The following is a 26939-nucleotide window of genomic DNA, read 5'->3' as shown; positions in this document are numbered from 1 at the left end:
CACAAAGTGGAAAATGAGGCCATGTCAGCAATTGGCTCTATCACAAACACACAACACTTTTGTTTCAATCTGTTTTATTTTGAATAACTTCAAATATATCATGTAAACGACCGATTGTACATGTACTGAAAACTGCTCAAATGTGCATGGTTGCTCAGAACACAGACTTGCATCATTTCAACCTGCTAAAGAAACAATAAAACCAAAAATCTAATATGAATGTTATGACTATATGTACCAAGAGTGGATCTGATTATTTCCCAAGGCTCTCATATAGACCCGTCAGGTTATTAAAAATCAAGACAAAACATGCATCACACTGAAAAATATATTTTTGAAACAAAATATTCATCCTCACACACAAAGGAACCTGTTAACTTTATCAATTCCCCACTCAGCTGAAAACCACCTGAGTGCTTCTTGATGGCATTGCAGAATATTGCAAGTTACTGCATACTTTCGATCGGGAACGATAACAACGGCTGAGGTAGAGGAGAAAAGGCAAGACAAGGGCAAAACAAGGTGAGAAGTAAACGTAGCAAACTGTTCTGGAATTCTGCATCATGAGAAAAGGCACTTGGAACATTGAGAACATGGGAAAATACTGCAAAGGGAAATCATTTTGGTTTCAGTTTGGGAAAGAAAAAAAGCACATACGCTAAAAATAAAAACAAGGACTTAGGCTCGTGGGGGAGGAAAAAGCCCTTAAAATATTTGGAGTGGAGCAACCCTTAAGTGGAATAACTTAAAGTTGACAATCAAAATATTAGTGTTAACAAAAGCATATGAAGCAGGTGTTTATATAAAAGCGATGCATAGCCTTTAAAAGCAACATTATCCCAGTCAGTGATTTAACTTGTACAAAAACCCTTCAAAGTATTACACAGTATACAGGTGCCATAACTAGTAGTGGTATTACATCCTTAGCTGGGTGGTCTGATTACACGACAGTGCAGATAATAGTTTTGTGTTTTTTCAGTTCATGTGAAACATACGGTGAGAAGTTTCAGGCAAAAACACAGATCCCTAGAACAGCAACACGAACAGCATAAATGCAAAATGCCTACAACGGAAGTAGAGTTATAACAGGAGCCAACTTAAAATGGTAAATAAATATTGCTTTAAGACCATATCGGAATAAGACTATACTTCTAATAGCCTAATTCAGATATGTCACAAAGTGATGTCTAGCAAAGTGTATCTACAATTTTTAATCTGCTTGTCACAAATCTACTTCTGTTGTAGTCATTTTTTGTTTTTTTTGAGTTGGCAAATTGCCTGACACTTACCGGCCATTGTACAAACACCCTTGTGCAGCAAAAAAATAAGCAATGGAAACACACAGGATAAGTTGTAGTGGTGCGTTTACTGCCAGTTGTCCGATGCCTCAAATAGTTCCTGCAATCCTCCATTGGCTTGTACTATTCCAACAAAGGCATCTATTTTGTTTTGTATCCCAAAAAAAAAGTCTCCAGAGTCCGTCAGGAAATGTGTGCATTCCGGTGTGCTGACACAGTTGCAAATATGTGTTTTGATTCTACCTAAATGGACAAAAAAAAGTATAAAAGTTCTGAGTGGTCCCTTCTTTCGATGGATAACAGTGCAGTAGTCCGAAAAAGTAGTGTTCCATCCGGGCCTTTCCGATTAAATTCAGGTATTTGAATATCAAAGTGGATTGAGTCGGGATTGTATGGAAACCATGCACCCATGTTGAACTCCCGGTTAAAGAGAAAAACTGGGGGCAAAAAAAGTACAGAAATATTGACCTTGACATTCAAACGTTTAGGATGAATCCAAAATAGGTACAGCTATATGCTGAAGTTTTTGTGAGTAAGGTCAGTCTACATCAGTGCTATAAAAAAGTTGAAGAGGCACATGAGTATCATGTGATCAACTGAGGATTTATTTCATGTTGAAGGTTAACAGGGGTCGCTCCTCCCGCCTCTGCCAGGGGCTCTTTTTCTCCTCCTCCCCATCGTCGTGGGGCACGTCATTCTCGGGGGAGGCGGACAGCAGCGTACGATTGTTCCTGAGAGTCACGCCGTCGGGCGGCGTCAGCGGGAGAGGAGAAGCGGGCGACGAGGAGGGCAGAGACGGTGGCTCGGCGTGGATTTGGACCATCTCCGCTTCTCCCTTGATGGAAGACCGGGAGTCGTACTTGAGGGCGTCCTCGCTTTCCGCCCTGTCTAGGTCGTCCACGTAGACCAACTGAGTGAAGGCGGTGGTCGGCATTGTGCTCTTGCAAACCTTCTCCGTCTCTCGCTCCTCTTCCCGTCCCCTGCGACCCGCTCGGGGCTCGTTCAGGTCCACGCCCGAATCCAAGCTGGCGTCGTTGCCGCTCCCGTGCCTGCGCCCGCCGCTCGGCGGACCTCCCGCGCCGGTGGGATTGCCGTTGCAACCGGCCCGCTGTAAATCGATATAGGAGTGTCGAATGTGAGCGTTGGAGCGGCCGTCCAATGAGACGAACCAGGCTCGCGGATGCAGCAGGGGCTTCCCTCCCCTGAGCTTCATTAAAGTCTTTTCGGCCAGAAGCGTGTCTTCGCTGTTGATTTCCACCAGACCCGTATCGCCCAGCGCCGACGGGATGGATGCCAGCTTCTCGCCGTCGTCCCGCTCAGCCGGACCCGGGACGCGGTCTTGGGGCGCTTGTCCCGAGGGCTGGGAGGCGTTGAGCTCGGCCTGGATGCTCTCCAATTCGCTCTGCTGGTCCGTCTGGAGTAGGAGCGCCTGACCCGAGAGCGGGTGCTCCCCGGGCAGGCGCATGTAGTGAGCGGGGATGACCAGAGTGGGGCGTGCTCTCGGGTAGGTTTCGCCGCCGCTCAGCAAGTCCACTGAGGCGCAACAGAGCAACTGACCCGGCCGAGTGAGGGAAGGCGGCCGCTCCAGGTGGTCGACGGAGCGTGAGAGAAGGTAATCGGGGGCTCTGCACTCGCCTCCTTCGCCTCTAGAGGGAGAACGTGGCGGGGACGTGGGGGATAGGACGACGCCGCTCAGTTGATGGTCGGATAACGGACCCATCTTGGCTGGTGATAGCCTGTCGGATACGTGGTTGCCCGACGAGCAGACGGAGACGAAGGACTGACGGTAGCCTCGGTCGGTTCCACCCGACTTTAGCTGCATGGTCTCTACGGATTGGTGGCAGTCTCTGCCGCGAGGCGTCAGGTTGCCGAGGGACGAGCCGTGCTGGCTGTTGCCCAGAGAAGAACGGCTGTGTTTGCCGTGCTGCATCAGGCTTCGGGCGACGGATTCGTCCGCATGTCCGTAAGAAGACGGTTTTAACATGGGTGTCATCATGTCGGCCTCCGTTGCTGTTGAAACAAGCTCTAACTGTACCTGAGGGAAAAAACAAAATCTAAATAAATACATAAAATCATTCGACATCATACAATGTATTGTCTATTCAAGCGTAACATGTGTGTTAATTAAAATGACAATTTAAAACATTTAACATCAAAGTAGGGATGCTAGGCAAGAAAAGTATTAAAAAAATCAAAAGTTACAAAATGCTTTTCATTATATAAGATAGATGAAGAATTATTTCCTGAATTTCTCAATTTGCCCGTTTCTTTGTCTGAGGCATTGGGTTCTGTGACAAATCTTTAATAATAAAAAAAAAAGGTACTTTGTCTTAAACTGAGTAGAGACCAACCTCATTGTTAATGAGGTTGAGGTGGGACATAGATGTGGCTTGATCCCTTTTGCCGGTGTCCAGACCGGAGGACATGGTGAGCTTACGGTGAGAGTTTCGGGGCTTCAAACAACGACGCCTGAGCAACACAATATACACAAAAGAGGAATTCCTTTACATGAACAGATGCAGCAAAGAAGCAGTAAACATTTTAACATAAATTGGTAACAAAAATTTGCCCATTTCAAGTAGATAACAAAAAATAAGGCAAAGCCCTTATTAAAGGAACAAACATTTTTTTTCGGTCATCTCGTCTTCTGAACTGCTTTATCCTCACTAGGGTCGTGGGGTGTGCTGGAGCGTATCCCAGCTGACTTCGGGCCTGAATCGGTGGCCAGCCAATCGCAGAGCATGAGGAGACGAACAATCATTCACGCTCACACTCACACTAGGGGCAATTTAGAGTGTCCAATCAGCCTGCCATGCATGTTTCGGAGATGTGGGAGGAAACCGGATTACCCGGAGAAACCCCACGCAGGCCCGGGGACAACATGCAAACACCACACAGGTGGACCGACCTAGATTCGAACCCAGGACCCGAGATCTGTGAGGTCGACGCGCTAACCACTCATCCGCCAGGCCGCTCCATTCACAACTTAACAAAATTTTCATGAGTATCATACATTGGCTCATAGTATAACACACCTGCAGTAGTATAGGAGGACGCAGAGCAAACACAGAAGAATGAGAGCCATGCCTCCAAGAATGGCCAAAAGAAACATAGTATGGTACATGTTGATGTCTTTGGCAACAAGAAGACCTGTTGGAGGGCAAATGGCAGCCGTAAAATGAAGTGAAAATCATTCAAAAAAACAACAAGTTTTCCTGTTGAATGAAATCTTTTTGGTTTATGGTCATGTATGTGTCATACCAAAGCGAATCTCACCTGGCTTGAGCGGTGACATGGCGGCCACCCAGTATCCCAGCTGTGGAGCAATGTAAGTGAGGATGAGTTGGTTTTCCACCCTTTGCACGTGACCCCAACTGCTCTTTATCCAGGAACCTGCGCAAACATGCATCATCATACCATTACTTGATATTCAACTGGAAGAGCATGCACACCAAAACTCAGATACAACGACAAATGATCTCATCTCATTTTCTGAACCGCTTTATCCTCACTAGGGTCGTGGAGGGTGCTAGAGCCTATCCCAGCTGAGTTCGGGCCAGAGGTGGGGGACATCCTGAATTAGGGGCCAGCCAATCGCAGGGCACAAGGAGACAAACAACTAGGGGCAATTGAGTGTCCAATCAGCCTACCATGCATGTCTTTGGAATGTGAGGTACCCGGAGAAAACCCACGCAGGCCGGGGGAGAAAATGCAAACTCCACACCTAGATTTGAACCCCACATTATCCCAAATACACCCAGATAAAGGAAATTGTGCAAGAAACGACCATTGAAACGTTGACTGGCAGCACTTGTCCACTGGGAGGCAGTGTTTCACTAAAAGTCACATTGTTAGTTGCTTCGTCACAGTGATCTCACTTTCGCCAATGTATTTTTATACAGTTGAGGCATGCTTTAGTGTAAATATAGCTTAAATATTTGCCTAAGAACAAATTTAAAACAATAAAAATGCATGAAAAATATACATTAAGCACTAAATATCAGGAGACTATTTGTTTCATGCAGTGAAGTCAGCATTTAAAAAAAAATGGTTCTCAATTTTTCTTACTCAAAATATAAATAGTACATCAAAAAGCCAAATACGGGATCATCAACAGTGATATGAATGGTTTACTGTACTCATAGTCAAGTCATTTTTTTCTAAAAATCAACAATAAGTCTCAGAATGATTGTAGGGAGCTATAAAACCTCTCTTCAAGAAAAAATCATTCGTTATTTCATTTTGTTGTATTCTTATTGAGATCTTTTGACAGAAATAAGTACTTAAGCATTTTAAAATTGCAGTTTTGATATGCATATGCACATGGCCATTTGGAACAATGTTAAAAATTCCTGTTTTGCATTAAGTTATTCTGTACCAACTGAAGTTTCGCACCAGTTTAGCAAGTTCCTAAAAACAGGATCTCTCCTTGACAAACAGGCCCCCTACTACAACACCAAAGTCCGGCATTTTGCCAAAGACATTTTTAAGGCTAATGCTGTTTGATGTTATTTCTAAGGCCAGCTCGGGATCAAACGAAAATTTTAAAAAATAAGTGCTGGTGGCTATACACCACGGGACATCATGTCGCAGCCGCATGATATGTGGAGCCACACCAACAATGCAGACAATCACCAAGAAACATCACTTAATCTTATCTATTAGTTTGATTCCTACTACAAATTAAAAAAAAATCATGCCAAAGATCTGCCAAGTCACTGCTGAATTTCATTTTGTCAACACCGTTGTTTAGTTACTTGCGTAAAATCTCACAGGAACCAATGAGATATTGCTACATAGATTTAATGAAATCGTTACTAAAAAGAAAGTTCCACTGCTATTTTTTCTCTTTTAGAAGAATCATGTTTCTGCTGCCTCACCTTCACCTCTACTAATCTTTTTGAGATTTAAATGTTGATACGTATAGGGCAAACGAAGGACTGATCTTCAATTCTTACATACTCAATTCTAGGAAAACATTTTTCTCAGGAATTTACCAAAAACATTTTTGGGTGCATTTGCATTGTATCACTCCACTTTATGGACAGTACACATGATAGTGGTTGCTCAGAAAGGAAACATTCACATGCAACTTCCTATGGATGTCAAGGACACAATTGGAAAGCGTAACACTTATTCCATGTTTGTGGGCATTATCGCACAGTAAGGCACTCACTAATCTTTAGGGAGAAATGAAACCAAAGAGGACAGACCAAAATACACAAGATGGCTAATAGGGAAAACACTACTAACAGGAAACAACAGCGAACAAATGGAGGTAGAGATAAGAGCGACAAAGAAAAGGGATAGACCGACTGTGTGACTCAGCACCTCCAGCAACACAGACACACACGCACATACCAATCACTGCCTCACGTGACCTCCCCACATTCGCTCTGATTCTGTCCGAATCATTTCAACCGAGGAATCACTGCACGTTTCACTTGAATAATATCAAAAAATGATATAAGCATGCTTCCTTTTAACACACAGCAAAGTGCATGCTTGCTTGATCTATTCATACATACATGCCGGGAACCTTTTAACCTACTCATATATATTCATTCCCCCAACGGTCTCTAACATTTGTGCCCACTTGATGTCCTCATTTGAACCCGCGCATTACCACAAAGAAGCGCATAGTTGCTCAGCAAAATTTAATCAGGTGTCAAGTGACTGTAGTGTTGTTATTTATTTGCTGTGGTTGCTAGGGAACAAGGGATGGAGCTAGCAGAAGGGTCTTGGGATGGCTTATGCTGTGGAAATACTGGGGCCATATGCGGAGGCTACAAATGTGCATGTGTTCCTTTCCTTTTGAACAAAGCGCCTTTTGAAGTGTTGGATCTTTGATCTAAAAGCTGTAAAATAATCAGAATGAGGATAAAGCCAAGAACAGTTCGTTATTGTTGTCTCACAACTGTATTGAAACAAAGCAAACTCTAATATCAAGACGCCACTGTATTTCAAAAAGGTAATGTCTCTTAATTAAAGATGTGATGCCCCATTTAACTATTGATGTTTTTTCTCATAAAGGAAAAAAACTGGTAGAAACTGTAATTCTCTGTTCACAGCAACTGCAGAGAAAATGAATGAATGGACCCGAAAATCTCTTCTTTTTTTTTAAATGCAAGACAAGGAATACATAAAATAATATTGACTAGTTCTTCCGCTTCCAAAAATGTAAATAAAAGAGAAAAAATACTGTATTTCCTTTTTAATTTAAAAAGAATAAAAATAAGGGAATATTGACTGTTTTTTAATGTATTAAAATATAAAGAGAATACCAGTGTCTTAAGAAGGTTCTAAAAAAAGAACGGGATTCAGACAATTTTTTGATTAATTTCTCCCCCCAAAAAAAGAATGTATCAAATTTCCAAATAGTTGTTGTGGGATTTTTTTTGTCAATTGACCAGTCAATCCATCATTGGCAGGCCCACCAAGGGAAACCAAAAATATGATGGAGTTGGTGACAAAATTGAGATTGACACTCATTTGAGACGAATTCCAGTATGGAATTTCATGGCACGTTGTTAATGTGTTCCCAGCACGGGATGAATCAACTCCTTCTTTTCCCGGTAATTATGTCTGCTGTTGTGTGTATCCCTTTTTATGTACTGGTAGCCACATGACTTAGCTGTTCCATATTTTTTATGCAAAATTTCTATGTTGTTGCTTTTTTTGTGCTTCTAACTGAATTTTCACTTGACATGACTTGACACAACACTCATAACAAATGACTCCTACTTCCCATCTGCAGCTGCGAATGGCCACTATTTGCCTAAATGCGCTGTGCATACACTGGACCATAATATGGACGCTGTATTGGATTGGATAACTTTATTCATCCCGTATTCGGGTATCTTTTGTGGATTAGTATAATGTTCTACTACGGCAGCTGTGCGAGCTGTTGTGTTACCAAGCTGTGGTTTAGCATTGCAGACTTGTCAGACAAAAGATTTAGATAAAAGAATTAGGCACACTACCAAATGAATGAGGTAATGTCATACATGAGGCGCACCTGATTATAAGGTGCATTAATGCAGTAATATATGGCATTTAGATTAGATCTTTATTTGTATTTGTAAAATTATGTTATACATGTATATTTTTTAAATATTTTATATACCAATTTATTTAGTATGCGTCTCAAATAGGGGTTCTATGATTGTGCGTCTTGAGCATGTCACTGGAGCAAAATAATACTGGGGGACCAAGTTGGGTCCAAGATTTATTTGACTGGCAAACTCAGAATTGATTAATTTCAACATTTATATGTAGGGGTTTATTTGACTTTATGAGCCACTTGTTTTGGCACACACTATATGACACGTGATACTTCCTTAAACACGTTTCTGAATATAACTGAACAATTCAGATTTTTTTTAAAAATCTGTTTTACGTACGTACTGCTTTATGAAAGCAATTAGTTTTTAAACATTCAAAATGATCTGTCTACGTGCCATTACGATCTTGTTACAGCGTGGCTACCTGTGTCTTAGTTAAATACGGCCTACACAATAATATATTCCTAAATTTTAAGAAAGTTGGGTGGTGCGGCTTATACCCGGATGCACAATATAGTACAGAATTTTACGGTAAATTATTTTCTATTAAAACTGCTATACTACACTGCAGTGGTTTCAGGGTGGATGAATCTATGTTTGGTACAGCAGAAAGCTTCCCTAGCTGAGTGTTTTTTGTCTGTACATACCCAAACGTGGGTCAAATCTCCAAGCTGGGATGTGATCATTTTCCTTTATGTCATTGTCTGCAGGCAAGGGGACGGAGACTGTGATCGGTTCATTAACTTGCAGCTCAACTCCGTCGCTGGCGAATAGATGGACTGACAGGGCAACCACAGGCGTCAGTTCCAGCGGCCTCTCAGATCCTGGACAAGAGGGTGAGGTGGGGGGTTTGTAACACAAAGTATTGGAGATAAAGGAGAGATGTCAGAAGGGGTAAGACAGACAGGAAAGAAAACAAGGGAAGGGCAGGAAGAAAGGCGAACAGTGGAGTTGGCTACGAGGGCTATTGAAGCCAAGAATTAAAAAGCCCCCATACACACTTTTCACACTTAATGTGTCCTTGCTGTTAAGAGAAGAAACTCAGGGACACTACAGACGAACCATTTAAGGCTCGACATATCTTTAGAAAATGGTTATACAGTCATACCTCTACTTACGAGTGCCCCTAGGTACGAAATTTTCAGGTTACAATTTTTTTTATATGCAAATGAGTGAGTGACTCTAGATACGAAAAGATCCAAGTTACGAAATCTCCCCAAAAAGTAAATGCATTTCCTTATCAGTTATCTTATTTTGAAAATATTGTCGCAGATGCATTGATTCTCACATTAGAACATCAATAGAGTCTACTGGGCTCTCATTGGCTGCCTCACAACAACCACTATCCATGTTTCAAGATTCTCTCTTACATACCTATTTTCCTTTTTGTTAAGATAAATGTTTTTATGGTTTCAGACTTCCTCAAAGAGGGCAAGTAGGACTTGTGGTGTCTGGCTCAATCAAGAAAGGCGAACAATGGAGTTGGCTACAAGGAAAGGGGGTTTTTGAGGGCTATGGAAGCCAAGAATTAAAAAGCCCCCACACAAACTTTTCACACTTAATGGCTCTTTCTTATGTGCCCTTTCTTCCCTATTTTCCATATTTTTCACGCTCATTCGCACTCCCAAACAGCAGATCGCAGCGCTTTTCTCATTCTTTCTTTTGGATATTCTTTGCCTTTTGGACTTACCTGTGCCATTGTTGACAGAGACCTGCAGGTAAGGAAAGTGCTGGATGTGCGAGGAGGAATCCGCCACTGTGAGCAGTGCACTCACGTTGGCATAGGAAGTGTTGACAGGAAGAGTCAAGGCGCGGCGTGGGAAGTGAATACTAGGCTGGCGCTTAAAACCTGCAGGGAGGGATACAGACACACACTTGTTGGGGGACGCATTTGGAGCAATCTTATTTCGAAGAAAGAGGTCTGTAGTGGTTCCTTAAATAGCAAAGCACAATTTATCGTTACACTAAATTAAACATTGTTAATGGGGTTGACTATGTCTATTCTACTGTACAACATCATTCAGGACTGGCGGTGAATACTCCCGTTTCATTTCCATTCAAAGCATCAGACATATTGCTAGCACGAGTCAAAATGAATTAAATATATAGTACATCTACAGTATAAATAACCTTTATACACCACACTATACAGTACGCAATATAATGTATTACTGTATATAACTGTGTATTAAATACAATACATTGTGTTCCTTATAGGTATACACAAAAATATATTTTATTATGGCACACTGAACTGTTAGCCAACAACAATTGAGAGTTTTTTTTTTTGGTCATTATCTTGCTCTGATCACTTGCACAGAATTTTTCGGTCCTTCAGCTTTCTCTGTTGCAACTCCCTCTAAATGGGTACTTTTTATCAAAGGGGAAAAAACAAGTACAAGGTCTGACTTTCTGCCAATCAAAACCGGACATGCTATGCCATGGAGGGTGGGTGATAGGCTAAGGGGGCATTTTTACCAGAGGGACCACTTGACTAGGTCATCTGGATGCCAATCAAAATATGAATCCACAACAAGGAAGGAAAGAAGGATGGATGACCATGTTTTTTTCAAACCGACATCATTATATAGTCCATGTTTCTTTCCTTTAAATTTGTCTTTAAATGAGAATTTTTTATGTCCTTCCTGGCATTCAGTCTTTCATTAAAAGTAATGACAGAAATTCAGAGTTCTATTTAGGTCATCTATATGTTGAAAAACACTACCATCTTCAAACTTCAGGCGATTTTGAATTACCGTATTTTCACGACTATAAGGCGCACTTAAGTCTTAAATTTCCTCCAAAATAGACAGGGCGCCTTATAATCCAGTGTGCTTTATATATGGAAAAAAATCAAATGTGTCATTCATTGAGGGTCCACCTTATAGTCGTGAAAATACGGTAAGTATATTTTAGCAGACAAAAAAATTCCGGTACTACTGTCATGTTCAGGCACTTTATGACTTTTTTTTTAAACCACTGTATTTTCCACATTATAAGCCACAACTAAAAGACATCAATTTTCTCAAAAGCCAACAATGCACCTTATAATCCGATGGATCAATATTGGTTAATCATTGTATGAAATTCCCTTTAGCACAGCTCCATCCACTTGATGTATAACACATATACTAACTACTATTATTACTACTACATCTGTATATAACACAACTCATTACTACGACAGCTGTATATAACAACTCACTACTACTACAGCTGTATATAACACAACTCACTACTACTACAGCTGTATATAACACAACTCACTACTACTACAGCTGTATATAACACAACTCACTACTACTACAGATGTATATAACACAACTCACTACTACTACAGATGTATATAACACAACTCACTACTACTACAGCGGTGTATGACACAACTCACTACTACTACAGCTGTATATGACACAACTCACTACTACTACAGCTGTATATGACACAACTCAATACTACTACAGCTTCATCTAGTGGATGTATAACATAATTCCCTACTACTACAGCTCCATCTAGTCGATGTATAACCTAATCCCCTACTACTACTACTACAGCTCCATCTAGTGGATGTATAACATAATCCCCTACTACTACTACCACTACTACAGCTCCATCTAGTGGATGTATAACATAATCCCCTACTTCTACTACTACTACTACTACTACTATTACTACTACCACCACTACCACCACCATTACTACTACTGCCTCCGGTGCACCTTATATATGAAACAAATTTTAAGATAGGCCATTCATTGAATGTGCGGCTTATACTCCAGTGTGCCTTATAGCTCAGAAAATGTGGTATGTCAATATTAGATAGCATAATAGGTGTGTCTTCAGACTATTACTAATTTGCTTATCAGTATTCTGGAGCAGCTGTGTTGAATTTTACAACTGAATTGTAGAGTACTGTATTAGTATACAGGTAATATGTAGGAATGTGTTTCTAAATGTCATTAGGCCTTGCTAACTCCAACTATTGTCCTGCTGCAATGCCTGGTGCCTGGCATTTATTTAGCATATATCAATAAAGTTCCATAAATAGTAGGTGTAACACTACACTGGTGGCTGGCTTGGCAAAGTGATATCATTGTGGTCCAACAGAACATTCCCGAGGCGTGAGCACACACATCCAGCTGTGCAAGAGGGTTCGTATAGTTGACGTGCTAGTTCTGTCTTGCACATTTCAAATAACGAGCAACAATAAGGCTAAAGATAACGATAAGCGCTGAGGTTGCAATCTTTGCCCTGGTTTGTTTCAAAGGAAACAACCTCATTTCTGTTCATTGTATGCCCCTTCCGAAACTACTCTTGCCCCCCTCCTACAGATTTCTCTCACCTCATGTTCTTCCTTCTGTTGGACACTTTTACCCATCCCCCCTTATTTTTCAAAATGCTCCACCCATATCCCCACTTTCCAGCACAGATTGGATCATCTTCCCCCTCCATTTCATTCTTCTTCCCCCCTCGTGCCACACGCCACGGTTTATCTCTCCCCAGGGCCAGCCTCATCGAGACAAACATTTAGAAGTGTGCCAGACCGGGCATAAACTACCCTGCGGCAACAGTTTACATGTGAATGGTGTCTGTATATTTATTGTTAGTCTGTGGACCGCATACTTTAAACAACTCCCTTGTCGAGTCCAAAAACACAAAGACTCAGCAAACAAAAGACAACTAAATTGATTTTGTCGGATTGAAAAAGCTCTGTTTAATACAATCACACTTGTTCAAAGAGGTTGAGTAACAATGGCATTATCTCAATTAATTTTTATAGAGGACTTTAAAATGATTGAACAAAAGAGGCCTATGCTAACAAAAGCCAAAGTGAACGGGACAGAAAAACCAATTGAAATGCAATGTTATAGTATTTCTACACAGGGTGTATTTACTATTCCCAAGGGACAGTTTCTTCACTTTTTTTGTTCCGTGTACTTCTAAACACACCCCACTTTGTGAGCTAGCTAGTATTACCCATTCCTTGCATTGTTAAACGTTTTTTTTTCTTTCTATATTTCATTTATTATTGACTTGGTATGTACTCCAGTTTGCAGCTACACAATAAAATCATGCAGGCGAGCTTCATGGTTTCTCATTAAAAATAGTTTTTATATTAAAAATAGTCTTTATATTTCGCACCGCAGCCCGGCGCGTCATGTTGACATTGCCACTTGGGGTGCGTTCAACATTTCATATTTCAAGTGTCTTGCTGTTAAGAGAAGACACATGGGGGCACTACAGACGAACCATTTAAGGCTCGACATATTTTTAGAATATGGATATACAGTCATACCTCTACTTACGAGTGCACCTAGGTACAAAAATTTCAGGTTACGAAATGTTTTATATGCAAATGAGTGAGTGACTCGAGATACAAAAAAGATCCAAGTTACAAAATCCCCCAAAAAGATAAATGCATTTCCTTATCCGTTATCTTATTTTGAAAATAATAAATAATAATAAAATGCATTGATTCTCACATTGGAACCTCGCTACAGTCTACTGGGCTCTCATTGGCTGTCTCACAACAACCACTATCCATGTTTCAAGATTCTCTCTTACATCCCTGTCCACTTCGGCTAAATGCTCCCCTTATTAATGATTGCAATTCCCCTTATTTCGCGATTAAAAACCGAACAACTGCAACGCGGCACATATTTTTACACACAGGCAAGGTAAAGTGTTTTAGTTTAGGGTTTTCAAATTTAGTGACCTGTTTCTTGTTTGTTAAAATAATTGTTTTATGGTTTCAGACTTCCTCAAAGAAGACAAGTAGGACTTGTGGTGTCTGGCTCAATCAATACTATGTAATTATGAGAACATGTATTACATATTTATTTTATCCTGTATATTGTTAGGAATAACAAAACAGCTTCACAGGACAAAGCTAAGTGGCTTTAACACACGATGTACACCTCTTAATTTTAGTTTGCGGGAATAAACAACTGGAACCCGGGTTTTTGAATTTTTGCCTACAGTTGTAAAATGGAGCACCCCGGTGTCGCGAGTGGTTAGCGCGTCGGCCTCACAGCTCTGGGGTCCTGGGTTTGAATCCAGGTCATGTCCACCTGTGTGGAGTTTGCATGTTCTCCACGGGCCTGCGTGGGTTTCCTCCGGGTACTCCGGTTTCCTCCCACATTCCAAAAACATACATGGTAGGCTGATTGGCCACTTTAAATTGCCCCTAGGTATGGGTGTGAGTGTGCATGGTTGTTCTTTGTCTCCTTGTGCCCTGCGATTGGCTGGCCACCGATTCAGGGTGTCACCCGCCTCTGGCCTGAAGTCAGCTGGGATAGGCTCCAGCACCCCCCACGACCCTAATGAGGATAAAGAGGTTCAGAAAATGAAATGAGTTCTAAAATGAATGTAGTTCACTTATCTGTCAATATACAGAAATTGTATCTCTAATGCACACAGCTAATCAAATCATTTCATTCATATCACAAAAAACTCGCAAGACATGTCACTCGTACCTCAAGACACCACTGTGCATACACATTTGTTGAGGGTAGCAGCCTAGTTTAGGAAAGTTACTGAAATATATTTTATCTGCACTCAAAAAGACAAATGAGTAAAAAAAGGAAAGAGGAACTGCATTTACCTTGGAAATCTGACACAATCTCCACGAAATCTTCATAGACCGTCAGAGTAGCAGCTCTCTCAGGCAAGAGATATAAGCTAATGGAGGAAAACACTGGAAGACAAACAACAAGTGTACAAAGAGGTGCATTAACTGCACTGATTCAAAGCTATATGGAAACAATCTTAAATCTACCCGACTATAACTGACTGAATACTATAAGGCATAACAATTGATTAAACCATCTTTATACATTTTTAATAACGGTTGTTTCCCATTGGCGGACAGGACACAAGACTGACGCGGCAGATCCTGCAAACGTGGATTCCACCTCAAATGTGCCCCTGAAACCAGACACGCTTTAACCATACTTCGCAGGAACAATAACTGGTGCTGCCAGAGCTGTCTGAACCTGAAACCCTCCCACCCTCAACAACCCACAGATAGGATTGCCGATCTACCGGAGGCACGGAAAGCCGGTCTCACCATCCTTCAATGGAACTGTGACTACCTGGCGACCAAGACTACCGAACTGAAAGAGGTGACGGCACGTCTAAAAATTGACATCCTCCTCCTCCAGGAAACAAAACTGGGACTCGAAGACCCGACGCCTCAGCTCGACGGTTATAACGTGATTCGCCAAGACCGTGAGGGCTCAGGCACAAAACAGCGACGAGGCGGGGGTCTCCTTGTCTACCTGAGATGCGGCATCCCCTACTCCATCCTTCCAGCGTCCCCATCAGGCCCCCTCGAACTCCAGCATATCCACATTCCCATCGCCCGCAGGCGGCACCTCTCACTGGTCAACGCCTACATCCCCCCGGCGACATCGGATTATTGTCCTGCCCCCCAAGATTTCTCCTGGTTAAACTCGCTCCCCACGGAGCATGGCCTGATCTGCGGGGATTTCAACGCGCACCACCCGACCTGGGATATACTTGCCAAGACAGATCCCAGGGGTAACGCAATCCATCAATGGGTCGATGACCATGACCTAACTCTCCTTAATGACGGCGCGTGGACACGGGCTGCCAGATACCAACAAGGAGCAGGCATGAGTGCCCCCGACCTAACGATCACTGACCCCACCACGGCCGAACATCTGCAATGGGAACCCATCGACGAGATGACCTCCGACCACAGACCGATTCTGATTAGGTGGAACCGTGCTCTCCGTGTCGAATGCCAACAAAGAAGAGTACGACCCAACTTCTCGAAAGCTGACTGGAAGAGGTACCGTACCATCCTCATGGATCGCCTACCCGTAATCTCCGCAGCAGTCACAGCCCCGGAAAAACTCTCCCTCTTAGTGCAACACATGAAAGAGGCAGCAGCACTTACAATACCGGTCAAAGTTATCCGCCAGAAGGAGCTCCCATGGCTGACACAGGACCTGAAGGACCTCATCCGTGAAAGGAATCGACTACGTCGAGACCTCCAACAAAATAGGAAAGAATGGATAGCACTCTGTCAACAGATCAAACAAAAAACCACTGAAGCGAAAAGGAACGCATGGCGCTTACACCTCACCAAGATCGCCGAGACAAGATCTACGGGACAAGCCTGGTCCTTAGTAAAATCCCTCTCAGGTACCAAAACACAACAATCTGGCGAGTCCCTGGTCTACAAGAACAAGGAGTACGTGAGTGACCGAGCCAAAGCAACAGCATTTATCAGGGAATATGCCTCGGTCAGCGGACGCAAGAGTGACAAGCGGAGCAGACGAGCAGTGCGTTCTATACGTACAGCTACCCGCAGACTGCTCGGCTCACCGCGACAAGTCCTCGAGCTCCCGTTCACCGATGCTGAACTGCAGACAGCGCTGTCCCAACTTAAAGCGGGCAAGGCAGCTGGACCCGACGACATAGCCCCGGACCTTCTAAAAAATCTTCCGGCAAACATCCTTCCCGAACTACTCCATATCATCAACACCAGCTGGCTAGAGGGCTGGTGTCCACAAGCTTGGCGAGTGGCCACCATCATCCCTTTCCTCAAAAAAGGGAAGTCATCAAAGGACGTTGGGAACTACAGACCCATCGCCCTCACCTCTACGCTTAGCAAAACAATGGAAAGGCTCATCGTGAACCGTCTCGCCTGGTGGTTGGAAGATAAACAGCTTCTCAGCCACTGGCAAGCCGGTTTTCGAAAGGGAAGAAGCACGACGGACCAGGCCTTGCGACTGTCGCAGTTCATCTCTGATGGCTTCCAGTCGACTCAACGGCAACGCACGCTTGCAACATTCTTTGACTTCAGCAAGGCATTCGACCAGGTATGGAGAACAGGTCTCTTACAAAAAATGGCAGACCTGGGGGTCCCCTACCGCTTCATCAGATGGATCGCCAGCTGGCTCACAAATCGCACAGCCAGGGTCAGGATCAACAATACCATCGGCAGGAGCAGAACCTTCAAAGAAGGGCTCCCCCAAGGCTCGGTCCTGTCACCCCTCTTATTCATCATCTACATTAATGACCTCCTCGACAAGTTCAACGACTCCACCCTGGTCAGCGCCTATGCAGACGATCTGGCTCTTGCTTGTCGGGGTAGGAACAAAGAGGAGGTGGAAAGCAGACTTCAAGCGGAGGTGGAAAAAGTCTGGAGGTGGAGTTCCGAGGCACACCTAAACCTTAACACCACCAAGTGTGAGGCGTCATTTTTTAGCCTGGACTCAGCTGAGGCCAAATGGCAACCAAAGATCTTAATAAATGGCGCCACCCTCAAGCATAACCCCACCCCCACTTTTCTTGGCGTATCTTTTGACCGACAACTCACGTTTGCAGAGCAAGCGAAAAAGGTCCGCCAAACCATGTCCAAAAGAACGAACCTCCTCCGCAAACTCAGTGGCACATCCTGGGGTTGGCAACCAAACGACCTTAGAACGGTGTATATTGCCACCCAGAGAAGTCTTGCGGAGTACGCAGCACCGGCATGGGCCCCCTGGCTGGCCCAAACTCACCTCAAATCCCTTGAAACCGCCCAACTGGAAGCAGCCCGCGCCATAACCCACCACCTCAGGTCTACCCCCACCGAAGCAGTCCTACATGAGGCACATCTCACACCCCTCTCATCCCGCCTCAAGTTACAAGCACTTCTTAAGGCGGATGCCTGGAACCAGCTGCCTCCTTCTGATCCCCGACACCGCCTCCTCCATGAAAACGTTAAAATGCGTTTGCAAAAGAAGCCAGACTGGCGATCATCGACCCTTCCCCGTCTTACCGCTCTCGAACTCCATACCCCTTGCACATACTCTTCCCATCCCTGCCCACCCTGGCTATTACCCCCCCCCATCCAAACCGCCTTTACCGCAGTCTCTAAACACATGCCGACCATCACCCAAAGAGACAAGGCAGAAGAGCTCATCAGAAGCATGGGCAAACCGGACCTACAGATCTTCACAGATGGATCCACCAAAGAAGGCACTGCGGACGGTGGTGCAGGTTTTGTCGTCATTAAGGAGAGTGCAATCATCCACCAATGGCATGGTGCCACTGGCAGCCGCAGCAGCTCCTACCACTCTGAAAAAGTGGCACTGACCGAGGCACTCTCCTGGCTGAGGGAAACAGCAGACTGGCAGACATCAATTATCCTCAGTGACTGCAAATCGCTGGTCCAAGCCATGGGAAACCCCCATACGCAAGACCCCGCCATTCGGAGACTACAGGGTGACATCGCCCTTTTCCCTCCGCCTAAGCGACTGCAGCTACTGTGGATCCCGGGCCACTGCAACATATGCGGAAACGACCTGGCTGATGCCCTAGCTAAACTTGGCTCGTTAGATGACCAAACCAATACCCCCCCGGACGCAGCCACAAGACGTGCCATCATCCAACGTGAAGATCGCTCCCCCCCCCTCTCCCACCCCCGCCTTCTGCAGACCTACACTACAAAAGTCACAGAGGAAGAACTTGCCCTATCGAAAGGAGACCGCACAGACCTGATCCGTTTCCGCAGTGGACACCACCCCCTGCTCCGCCGTTGGCTCCACCTTGTGGGGAAATCCGACTCGGATCGCTGCCGCCTGTGCGACGAGGACACGGAGTCGTCTGAACACTTATGGCTCCGCTGTCCGGCCTTAATGACCGAACGCTACCATCGCGGCTTGGGCAACTCCCTGGATGAACTTATCCGTGTTCCAGTGGCAGCCCTAGCGCTGCTGAGGGTAATCCTCAGGCGCCTGAGGTGAAAAAGAAGAAGAAGAAGAAGAAGAAGACTGACGCGGCAGTCTGCACTTCTTTCGTTACTCTCCCTTCCTTCCTTTCACTCCTCCATTGTTCCGAACTAGTAAGCGTGATAATCCAATTGGCCGGCGTTGTCGTTGGCTTACAATAACCACGCTTGCACCCACCCACGGCTGCTTCTTTGTCAGTGATGCGCTGTTGTTGATTTGGGAGATGAGCGTGCCTGCGTGTTTATGAAAGGGAGGTTAAAGCAGCTCCCCCCCGGCTGGCTTTTGGCAGGGAGTTTAATAAATTAGTAATGGAGCGGGTCACTCATTAGCTCACACACCTGGCATGAACCCAGATACAGTGGTACCTCGAGATAAGAGCTTAATGTGTTCTCGTAACTCAAACGAACGTTTCCCATAGGAATAAACTAAAAACAAATTAATTGGTTCCAACCCTCTGAAAAAACACCCAAAAAAGGATATTGGATTGGAAAAACATTCTTATTTGTTCTAATTCGCCATCTATTAACATAGTAACAAATAACTAGCGGTTTAATATTACTAAAATGTGGTTCATAGTTCTAAAATTAGACGGATTTTGCGGAAGGGAGAGAGAGTGACAGAGAGATGGGGAGAGGGGACTTTTTGCACGGCAACACACAACATAAAAAATTTGAAATGAACTTGGATTATGATGCAAACACTCAAAAAGAAGTTTAATCTTACCTTACACTCAACTAAATTCTAATTTTGTTTTAATTTTTTATACCTTTCTTCTCCCGGCCGGGTTGGCTCTATTTGTCCCGCCTCCACCCAGACTTTCAGATGCAACCCATTGAGGGTTGTTTGCTTTTGTATTCCCTTCAAAATATTCCGAAAATTATGAACACAAATGTCCTCACAATAGGATAACGCACAACCACTTGCCAAGGAGAAGTAATATATACGCCATTCACACTGACTAACGAGAAGAAAAAAAACCACTGAAAAAATGCAACGCTCCGCTTAGTGCTCATAGACATTACACGAGGGAGTTGCGACCGGAAAGACAGTGCCCATGATGTTCTTATGAGCAGCCTCTCGCGTCCGCTGTCTGCTCGTATATCAAAATTTGTCTCGTATCTCAAGATAAATATTTGCTAAAAATTCTACTCGTATCTCAAATTTGCTCGTATGTCGGGGCACTCGTATGTCGAGGTACCACTGTATTCTACATGAACAAAAGGTAGAGCAAAGGACTCACATACAGGTAATGAGAAACATACCGGGGAGTCGGGAGGGCGTCCACGGCACTGAGTTTGGCACGTATCCAGGTTTGGTCGCGGTGATGACCAGTGGAGTCCCGAGGCGGTATGGGAAACGCAGGTAGGTGTTGCCATCAGCCTGTGTGGTTTCCGTGGTTGCCAATGTATGGTTGGCAAAAAGCTGTATGGATACGCCAGTCAAAGGCTGTTGAGTGCTGGCATCACTCAGGTGGACTTTCAGAGTGACTTCTGTCAAGACAAACAAACGACAATGATGTTTGTGTGCTATAAATTATCGAAAGTTAACAATTTACGAACATGCACATGCTGGATAAAATTGAAGGTTATCTATTAGACCAGGGGTCCCCAAACACCGGTCTGTGGACCGGTACTGGTCCGCCAGCCACCTGATGCTGGTCCGTCGGAGTAATAAATACTAACGTTTTCAATCTTGCCCTCCGACTAGAAAAGAGAAAAGTTGTTACAATAATAATAAATAATTGCTATTATGCTGGGAATTTTTTTTCCCCATTGTGGATGTCGTTCGTGCACCAACCCCACTCCCACACCATTTCATCTTAAGTTGTCGCCCTCTTCAATAAGCGAGTCAGCGAGAAAATAGAAAGAGGTTTACCGGTCCGCAGTGAGAAAAAGGTTGGGGACCGTTGTCTTAGACTATTTGTTATTTTGCCCTTTGGCGCCGGTTTACAGAGAACGGATTCCACATCTCACCCTGGTGAAAACTTCCTGGACCAATTCAACTTCCCCACAAAAACAATAGCCCATTTCCCTTCATCCAAAAATGAACACAGCATAAAAACAATACATAAAAAAATCTGTTAAATTTCAAATAATTCCTAATAACACACCTTCTAGACAAAAAAGAAGTTTCTTTCGAGTTAATGAGCAGAGATGGATCTGGCTGTCCCGAGTAAAGAGAGGAGGATTATTTTATTGACCTTAATGATTTTTTTTTATTATTATTTTTCCAGCATTATATAGGAGAGGGATAAGCAACATGGCTCCCAGGGTAAACTTCCCAAATCCCAAGGACCTCATGAGTAGCAAGTGGGTTCTAAAAATAGCTCACATCATGGGACAAAATGAATTTTAAAAAGTTTGTTTAGACATTTATTTCAACTTAAGATGGATCACTTTTAATAAAGACACGTGTAAACAATTTTACCAGGCCAGCCATCCCCCCAAAAAATCAACAAATGTTAAAATTGTATATGTTAAATGAAGCCGATGATTAAAATAAAATATGCTTTCTAGCCTTAATAATTCTAAAAATATTAAGAATAGGATTTTTTCCTCACCACAAAATATAAAAAATATATTACGATTTGAAAAATCTTTACATTTACACCAGTCTTGAAGCTGCACAGACCTGGACACACTTGTAATCGCTTTGGAAGTTTAGGGTTTGTATGATCAGGAGCTGCCGAGTGAACCATGCTAACCTTTCAATTTAGGCTGAGAGATTTTTCCACTCTATGGGCCCAAACATGCTCACCTCCCCCATCCTAAAACGCAACTTAATTTTGTCTGTTTCTTGTGAGCTCACCTTCAGCAGCACATAAACTTTGGATAAACACTTCTCCCCCACTCCGAGATCCCACGGTCGACCAGTTACCACTCTAACAATGTAGTAGGAGTTCAATCCAAGTGCACACTGCACCTAAAAACGGAGCTGCTGCTTTAAATTACACATTTGTTGAAATAAAATTATATGGTACACCAAGGGTGTCAAACTCGGGTTACGTCAATAACGTCAATTCAATTTCGTGTGGGCCAGACTATTTTAGATATAATATTTAGATATAAAAAAAAAATGGATTAATAGAACTGGATCAAAAGCGCTAAATATTCTTTTTTATAGATCAAAAACAATGTTTATTTGAGCTTTTTTTCTTAGTAAGGGAAAACATCTTTTAATCTTATGTTTTTCATTTCAAAAGGAAACTCTTTTTTATGATGTTCAATATTAAAGTGGAAAACAGAAAACATTTTAAATTTATTTTAGATTTGACAAAATGCTTTTTGAACTAAAAACAAAAGAAAAAATGAATAGAAAAAATAGTGTTTTAAAAAGGGGGAAATCAGGAAATATAATCTACATCTATAATCATTTTTTTATGATGTTCAATATTAAAGTGGAAAACAGAAAATATTTTATATATTTATTTTAGATTTTACAAAATGCTTTTTGAACTAAAATCAAAAGAAAAAAATGAATTAAAGGAAATATAATCGACATCTATAATCTTCATTTGAATTTGATCCTAAAACAGAAAGTCGGTACTCATGATTTACTTTCTCGGGATACAAAAAAATGATACGGCGTGCCAGATTTGGCCCCCGGGCCGCCGCTTTAACACCTTTGGCAAAATAGATGTATGACAACTCAGAGGAATGGAGGAAAGATTATCTCCCCGTGTCCACTTTTTGACCTTTCACTACATTCTTTACTTCATCATGTATGCTATGCAAGCAGATGCTTGGAAGAGCACATAGAGAATGCTGGAAAGTCCAAAAGTGCACCTCAACTTGGTGCACGTCACGACCTCACTTCCTGTTCCACTCCCAGGGATCTGTTGTTAGGGGTACCAGCTGCGCTGACTTTAAAAAAACACTCCCCTGGGAGAGCCCAGAATGACAGGCAAGAACTCACAAATGCAGCAGACCCCTCCCAGCTCTCATCCAATAAATCAGCAGCAGGCTGACATCATTGTTAAACAAGCTAAGCGTCTCTCTCCTCTGGGCTCCGTCATGGGTGCGACAGGAAGCCTGAAGAAGAACTACAAAGCTTACACACCTTCACCACTCCATATCACTGGTGATTTTATCAAAAGACAGAAGTGCGGCTAATTATCACAAGTGAACGGTTGCAAAAAAAATGCAACGTTGTTACAACAATTGTAAATAAATATTATTATTTTTAAAAGGAACATGGAGGAAAAAAATGAGGCGGCAGCAGCAAAGGCCTTCGAATGTTAATGTTTTTGTAAAAAGTCAATTTAACGTATATAGGTAATATTTCCGCATTATTTTGGAGTACACACACACTCTGGCGTCTACTGTTTTTCTTTTGATTGTACCCCCTAGAGCAGTTTGTCATGTATGGCCTTTAAAGCAGACTAGACAACATGTTAGTATTCAAACACAGAGCAGATTGTATCTTGGTAAACAGGTAATACAAAAACTAAAAAACTGGACTACACCCCCAATGAGTTTGCTATGATTGTGCAAGATGAAGCAAAAGGAAATGATTTTTTATAATGTTCTTAAATCCATACATCCATAAACCTTAAATACAAGTTAATGCTAAACACAGCATATTTACCAGCTAGTTGTCTACGTCACATATCTCGGAATCAATCAATTTATTTATGTTTTTCTCAGCAAAAGGATGGGACTAATGTCAGGTGTTGACCCAGCTATTTTACCTCATGGGGATTAAAAGAAAGAGTATAATCAATGGTTGATCCCATTAACACAGCAGGGGAGAGGATGCCGATGTTACATCATCAAGACAGAAGATTAACTTGGCTTTAACTCCTGCAACTTGGACATATTCCAGTATTTTATCAATTAAATAGAAAAACCCGCTCTGATCCTTGACCATAGTACTCAGGTTACCTGTAAATATTCTTACACCAACTGCCACCAACATTAAAATCTTGACAGCACATTGTCATTAATTACTCTCTTTCTAGTAACAATTCAACAAGTTTCTGCAAATGTTGGCATCCTCATTATCTCTCCAAGGTGGAATAAAAGTCTCTCAATAAGTGCATATGTTAAAGCGAAAGGCATTATAAAGGCCAAAAGTAATAGTGGGGCTTCATACCATGCCAATGGTAAGACAATAATACATATAACGTTTTGAAAACAAAATTGTGATTTTTACCCACAATTTGACTAAGTCACTCACACAATTTTTTTTTTAAATCTCTAGGGGCATAAACAGAATGGAAGAAGGGATTGCTCCACATTTTTAGCGTTACCATCTTCTACTATTACTACTAATATTATTACAGCAATACTGTACTTCATAATGTTTGGTTGGTATAACGTAATAATGTCCTGTTTGTAAATATGACAAGATGAGTTTTGCACTGAAGCTTGAAGGACATTATGAATCTAATGAAAATGTCTCTGGGGAAAGTTACAATTGGACATTTCTAAAATCTATAACTTCTACCAGATGGTGAACATGACAATCACATAAACATACAGTGAATACAACTAAATAATATGAGTTTGATTTATTTAATGAAATAATTAAATAATTATAATAATAATGCTAATGCTAATAATGATAATAATAATAATCATCATCATCATCATTCCTACTTTATTATAGGAACAATTTAAAGTATTGGTTCTGGCAAGGGAATGGATGGTTAAATTGAAGACATACAGTATTAATAGAGGTGGGTGAGTGGTGAGCAAAATCTACTTCACAATTCTCAAGTTTGGGCTCTACTACTTTGGCATTGGTCACAAGACTGCAAAAAAAGTAGAGTAGTAAATAAACTTGCACTTATTCACAAAATGAGCCAATATTAGCATCTACTAATATTAGTGTCAGGTTAGTGCTTCAGATTGCAATACACCAGGAAATCATCTTGTGTTGTTACCATTTCAGAAGATTTATTGTCATTAAGCAATTACTATATAGAAAATGAACTGCATGCACAAATGCTAGTTTAGAAATGGGAAAAATATTTCTAATTATTCTGCTGTTACTAAAGTTAAAGCTTTTCAAAACCCACTAATCCAAATTACCCAATGTTTCTTTTTGAATATAATACTAAAAATCTGAGGGGCTTCAATTAAATTCATTCATAAAACTAATTCAAGGTCTTCCATATTCATGGGGACATTAATAGCAGGAATTTATTCGTTTTTACTGTTAATTTTCAATCGTTTTTTAATGACTGAATAGTATTATCATAATTTTTATATCAGTATAATTCAATCATTAGCTGCCCTTTGATGCACAACCACATCATCTTATCAACTGTAATTCAATACTTTACTGTCCTTTGGTTCAATGCGACTTTTACTTGTTTTTTCCTCCACTGCATGTGGCAATGCCTTCAGTCAATGGTTTTCAACTTGGACAAATCTGTTACAAATTGCTGAGGATTTAACTTTATGACTGTCATAATCTGAGTTATCTTTTTGTCATTGAACTCATGTAAGAAAATCCTGTCATTCAGGTACTATAAGCAGTCCTTTGGCCGCAAAGGATGGGCTTCGGGGCCCAAATTCAGTCGCAGAACTTCAGAATTGTGAGTCAACTAACTAAGGCACCCACAGTGTTGCTGACCAGAATCTGAACACTTCGGCTGATGTGTCTCAGCAACTGCATCATTTAATAACATTTGCATATTCATTCATTCATTTTCTGAACCGCTTTATCCTCACAAGGGTCGCGGGGGGTTCTGGACCCAATCCCAGCAGATATTCGAGCACGAGGCAGGGGACAACACCCTGAATCGGTGGCCAGCGGATCGCAGAACATTTGCATAATGAGCACACATTTTCATTATTTTGTGTCCTAAATTCACACATATGATAAACATATTGCAATGTGACAACTCACTCCTAAGAAATCCAGTGTAAATGCAGGTTTCTGTACCAGCAAGACCAGTATCAAAACAACAAATCCAGCTGTTTTTCTGCCTTTGTTATGTTTTGGTACTGGTTTTGCTGATTCAGAAACCAGTATATTCTGTATTTCTTGGTAGTGAATTGACTTCTACCTGAACAATATAAAGATTTAACATGAAATATGACTTGCTTTAGATCATGAAATGCACAGCAGAGCACCCCCACCCTTCAGCTCTGGACAATAAGATTGGACTGTAGGTAACTGTCTCTTAAAAACAGATTAATAGAAAAAAACGGGACTGGTTCAAGGATGCTAGGAAGACAACTTTTAAAGAATGAACACAAAGCTTAACACTAATCAAGTTTTCCAAGCTTCCAGTTAGCATGGCTATCATTAGGCTAGCTAAGTTTAAGTTCCATCAGCATCCCGCCCGGCTAGCGGTACCACTAGCCCCCAAAAAACTACAAATTAGCAATCTCGAGACAAGTCAAAGTGGGCCAAAATACTCGGCTCGTGGTTTTAATACCTTCATCCGACGTTTTGCAGGATCCTTGTGAAACGAGCAATCCTATAAGGAAGATTACTAGCGTAGCGGTCCAACTCCCTTTCCCTACCACAGCTCGCATCATTGCAGATGAGGGTATCAGCAGCTAAAAAAAAAAGAAGCAAAGTAGCTCGCCGAATCTTTTTTGGCTTTGAGCAACTTAACAGGCGTAAACATTAGTTTGTACTCCAAATTGATACATGAAAGCGGCGGCTCTCCATGTTGTGCAGCTTGAGCATGCCCTAATTAAAGCCGTACGTTTCTTGTCTCCCGTGGTGCATCCACAGCAGCCCCCTTTTCCCTGCTTTCTTTTTCTTTTTTTTATCGGCGAGGCAGGGTCAAAGAGGGAGGTAGCTCTAGCCCCAGAAAGTCATCCACATGCCCGATAAACAGCACCAACAGGCGGCCACATCCACGC

At 42.3% G+C, this 26939-nt stretch overlaps 1 protein-coding gene and 1 long non-coding RNA gene across 3 annotated transcripts; one reads left to right on the top strand and one right to left on the bottom strand.

Moving 5' to 3' along the window:
- Positions 1-57: 57 nt before the first annotated feature.
- On the bottom strand, positions 58-26939 carry fam171a1 (family with sequence similarity 171 member A1). Of its 2 annotated transcripts, XM_077598581.1 has the most exons (10): positions 26780-26939; positions 26504-26627; positions 20373-20600; positions 14967-15059; positions 10053-10211; positions 9010-9186; positions 4575-4691; positions 4334-4448; positions 3650-3767; positions 58-3333 (listed from the first exon to the last, which is right to left on the bottom strand). In XM_077598581.1, the coding sequence occupies exons 2-10, from the start codon at positions 26604-26606 to the stop codon at positions 1903-1905; spliced, it is 2541 nt and encodes an 846-aa protein (XP_077454707.1). In that variant the 5' UTR covers positions 26607-26627; positions 26780-26939; the 3' UTR covers positions 58-1902. The 2 variants fall into 2 exon arrangements, with proteins under 2 accessions (XP_077454707.1, XP_077454706.1); XM_077598580.1 differs by having other exon boundaries at positions 26504-26939.
- On the top strand, positions 7209-10363 carry LOC144073058 (uncharacterized). The gene is made up of 3 exons (XR_013299995.1): positions 7209-7269; positions 9073-9198; positions 9779-10363. It is a non-coding gene; the product is annotated as an uncharacterized LOC144073058 (long non-coding RNA).

This window comes from Stigmatopora argus, chromosome 4 (genome assembly GCF_051989625.1).
Source record: "Stigmatopora argus isolate UIUO_Sarg chromosome 4, RoL_Sarg_1.0, whole genome shotgun sequence".
Taxonomy (NCBI): domain Eukaryota; kingdom Metazoa; phylum Chordata; class Actinopteri; order Syngnathiformes; family Syngnathidae; genus Stigmatopora; species Stigmatopora argus.
The sequence above is the reverse complement of the archived record's forward strand: the minus strand, read 5'-3'. Positions and strand labels throughout refer to the sequence as shown.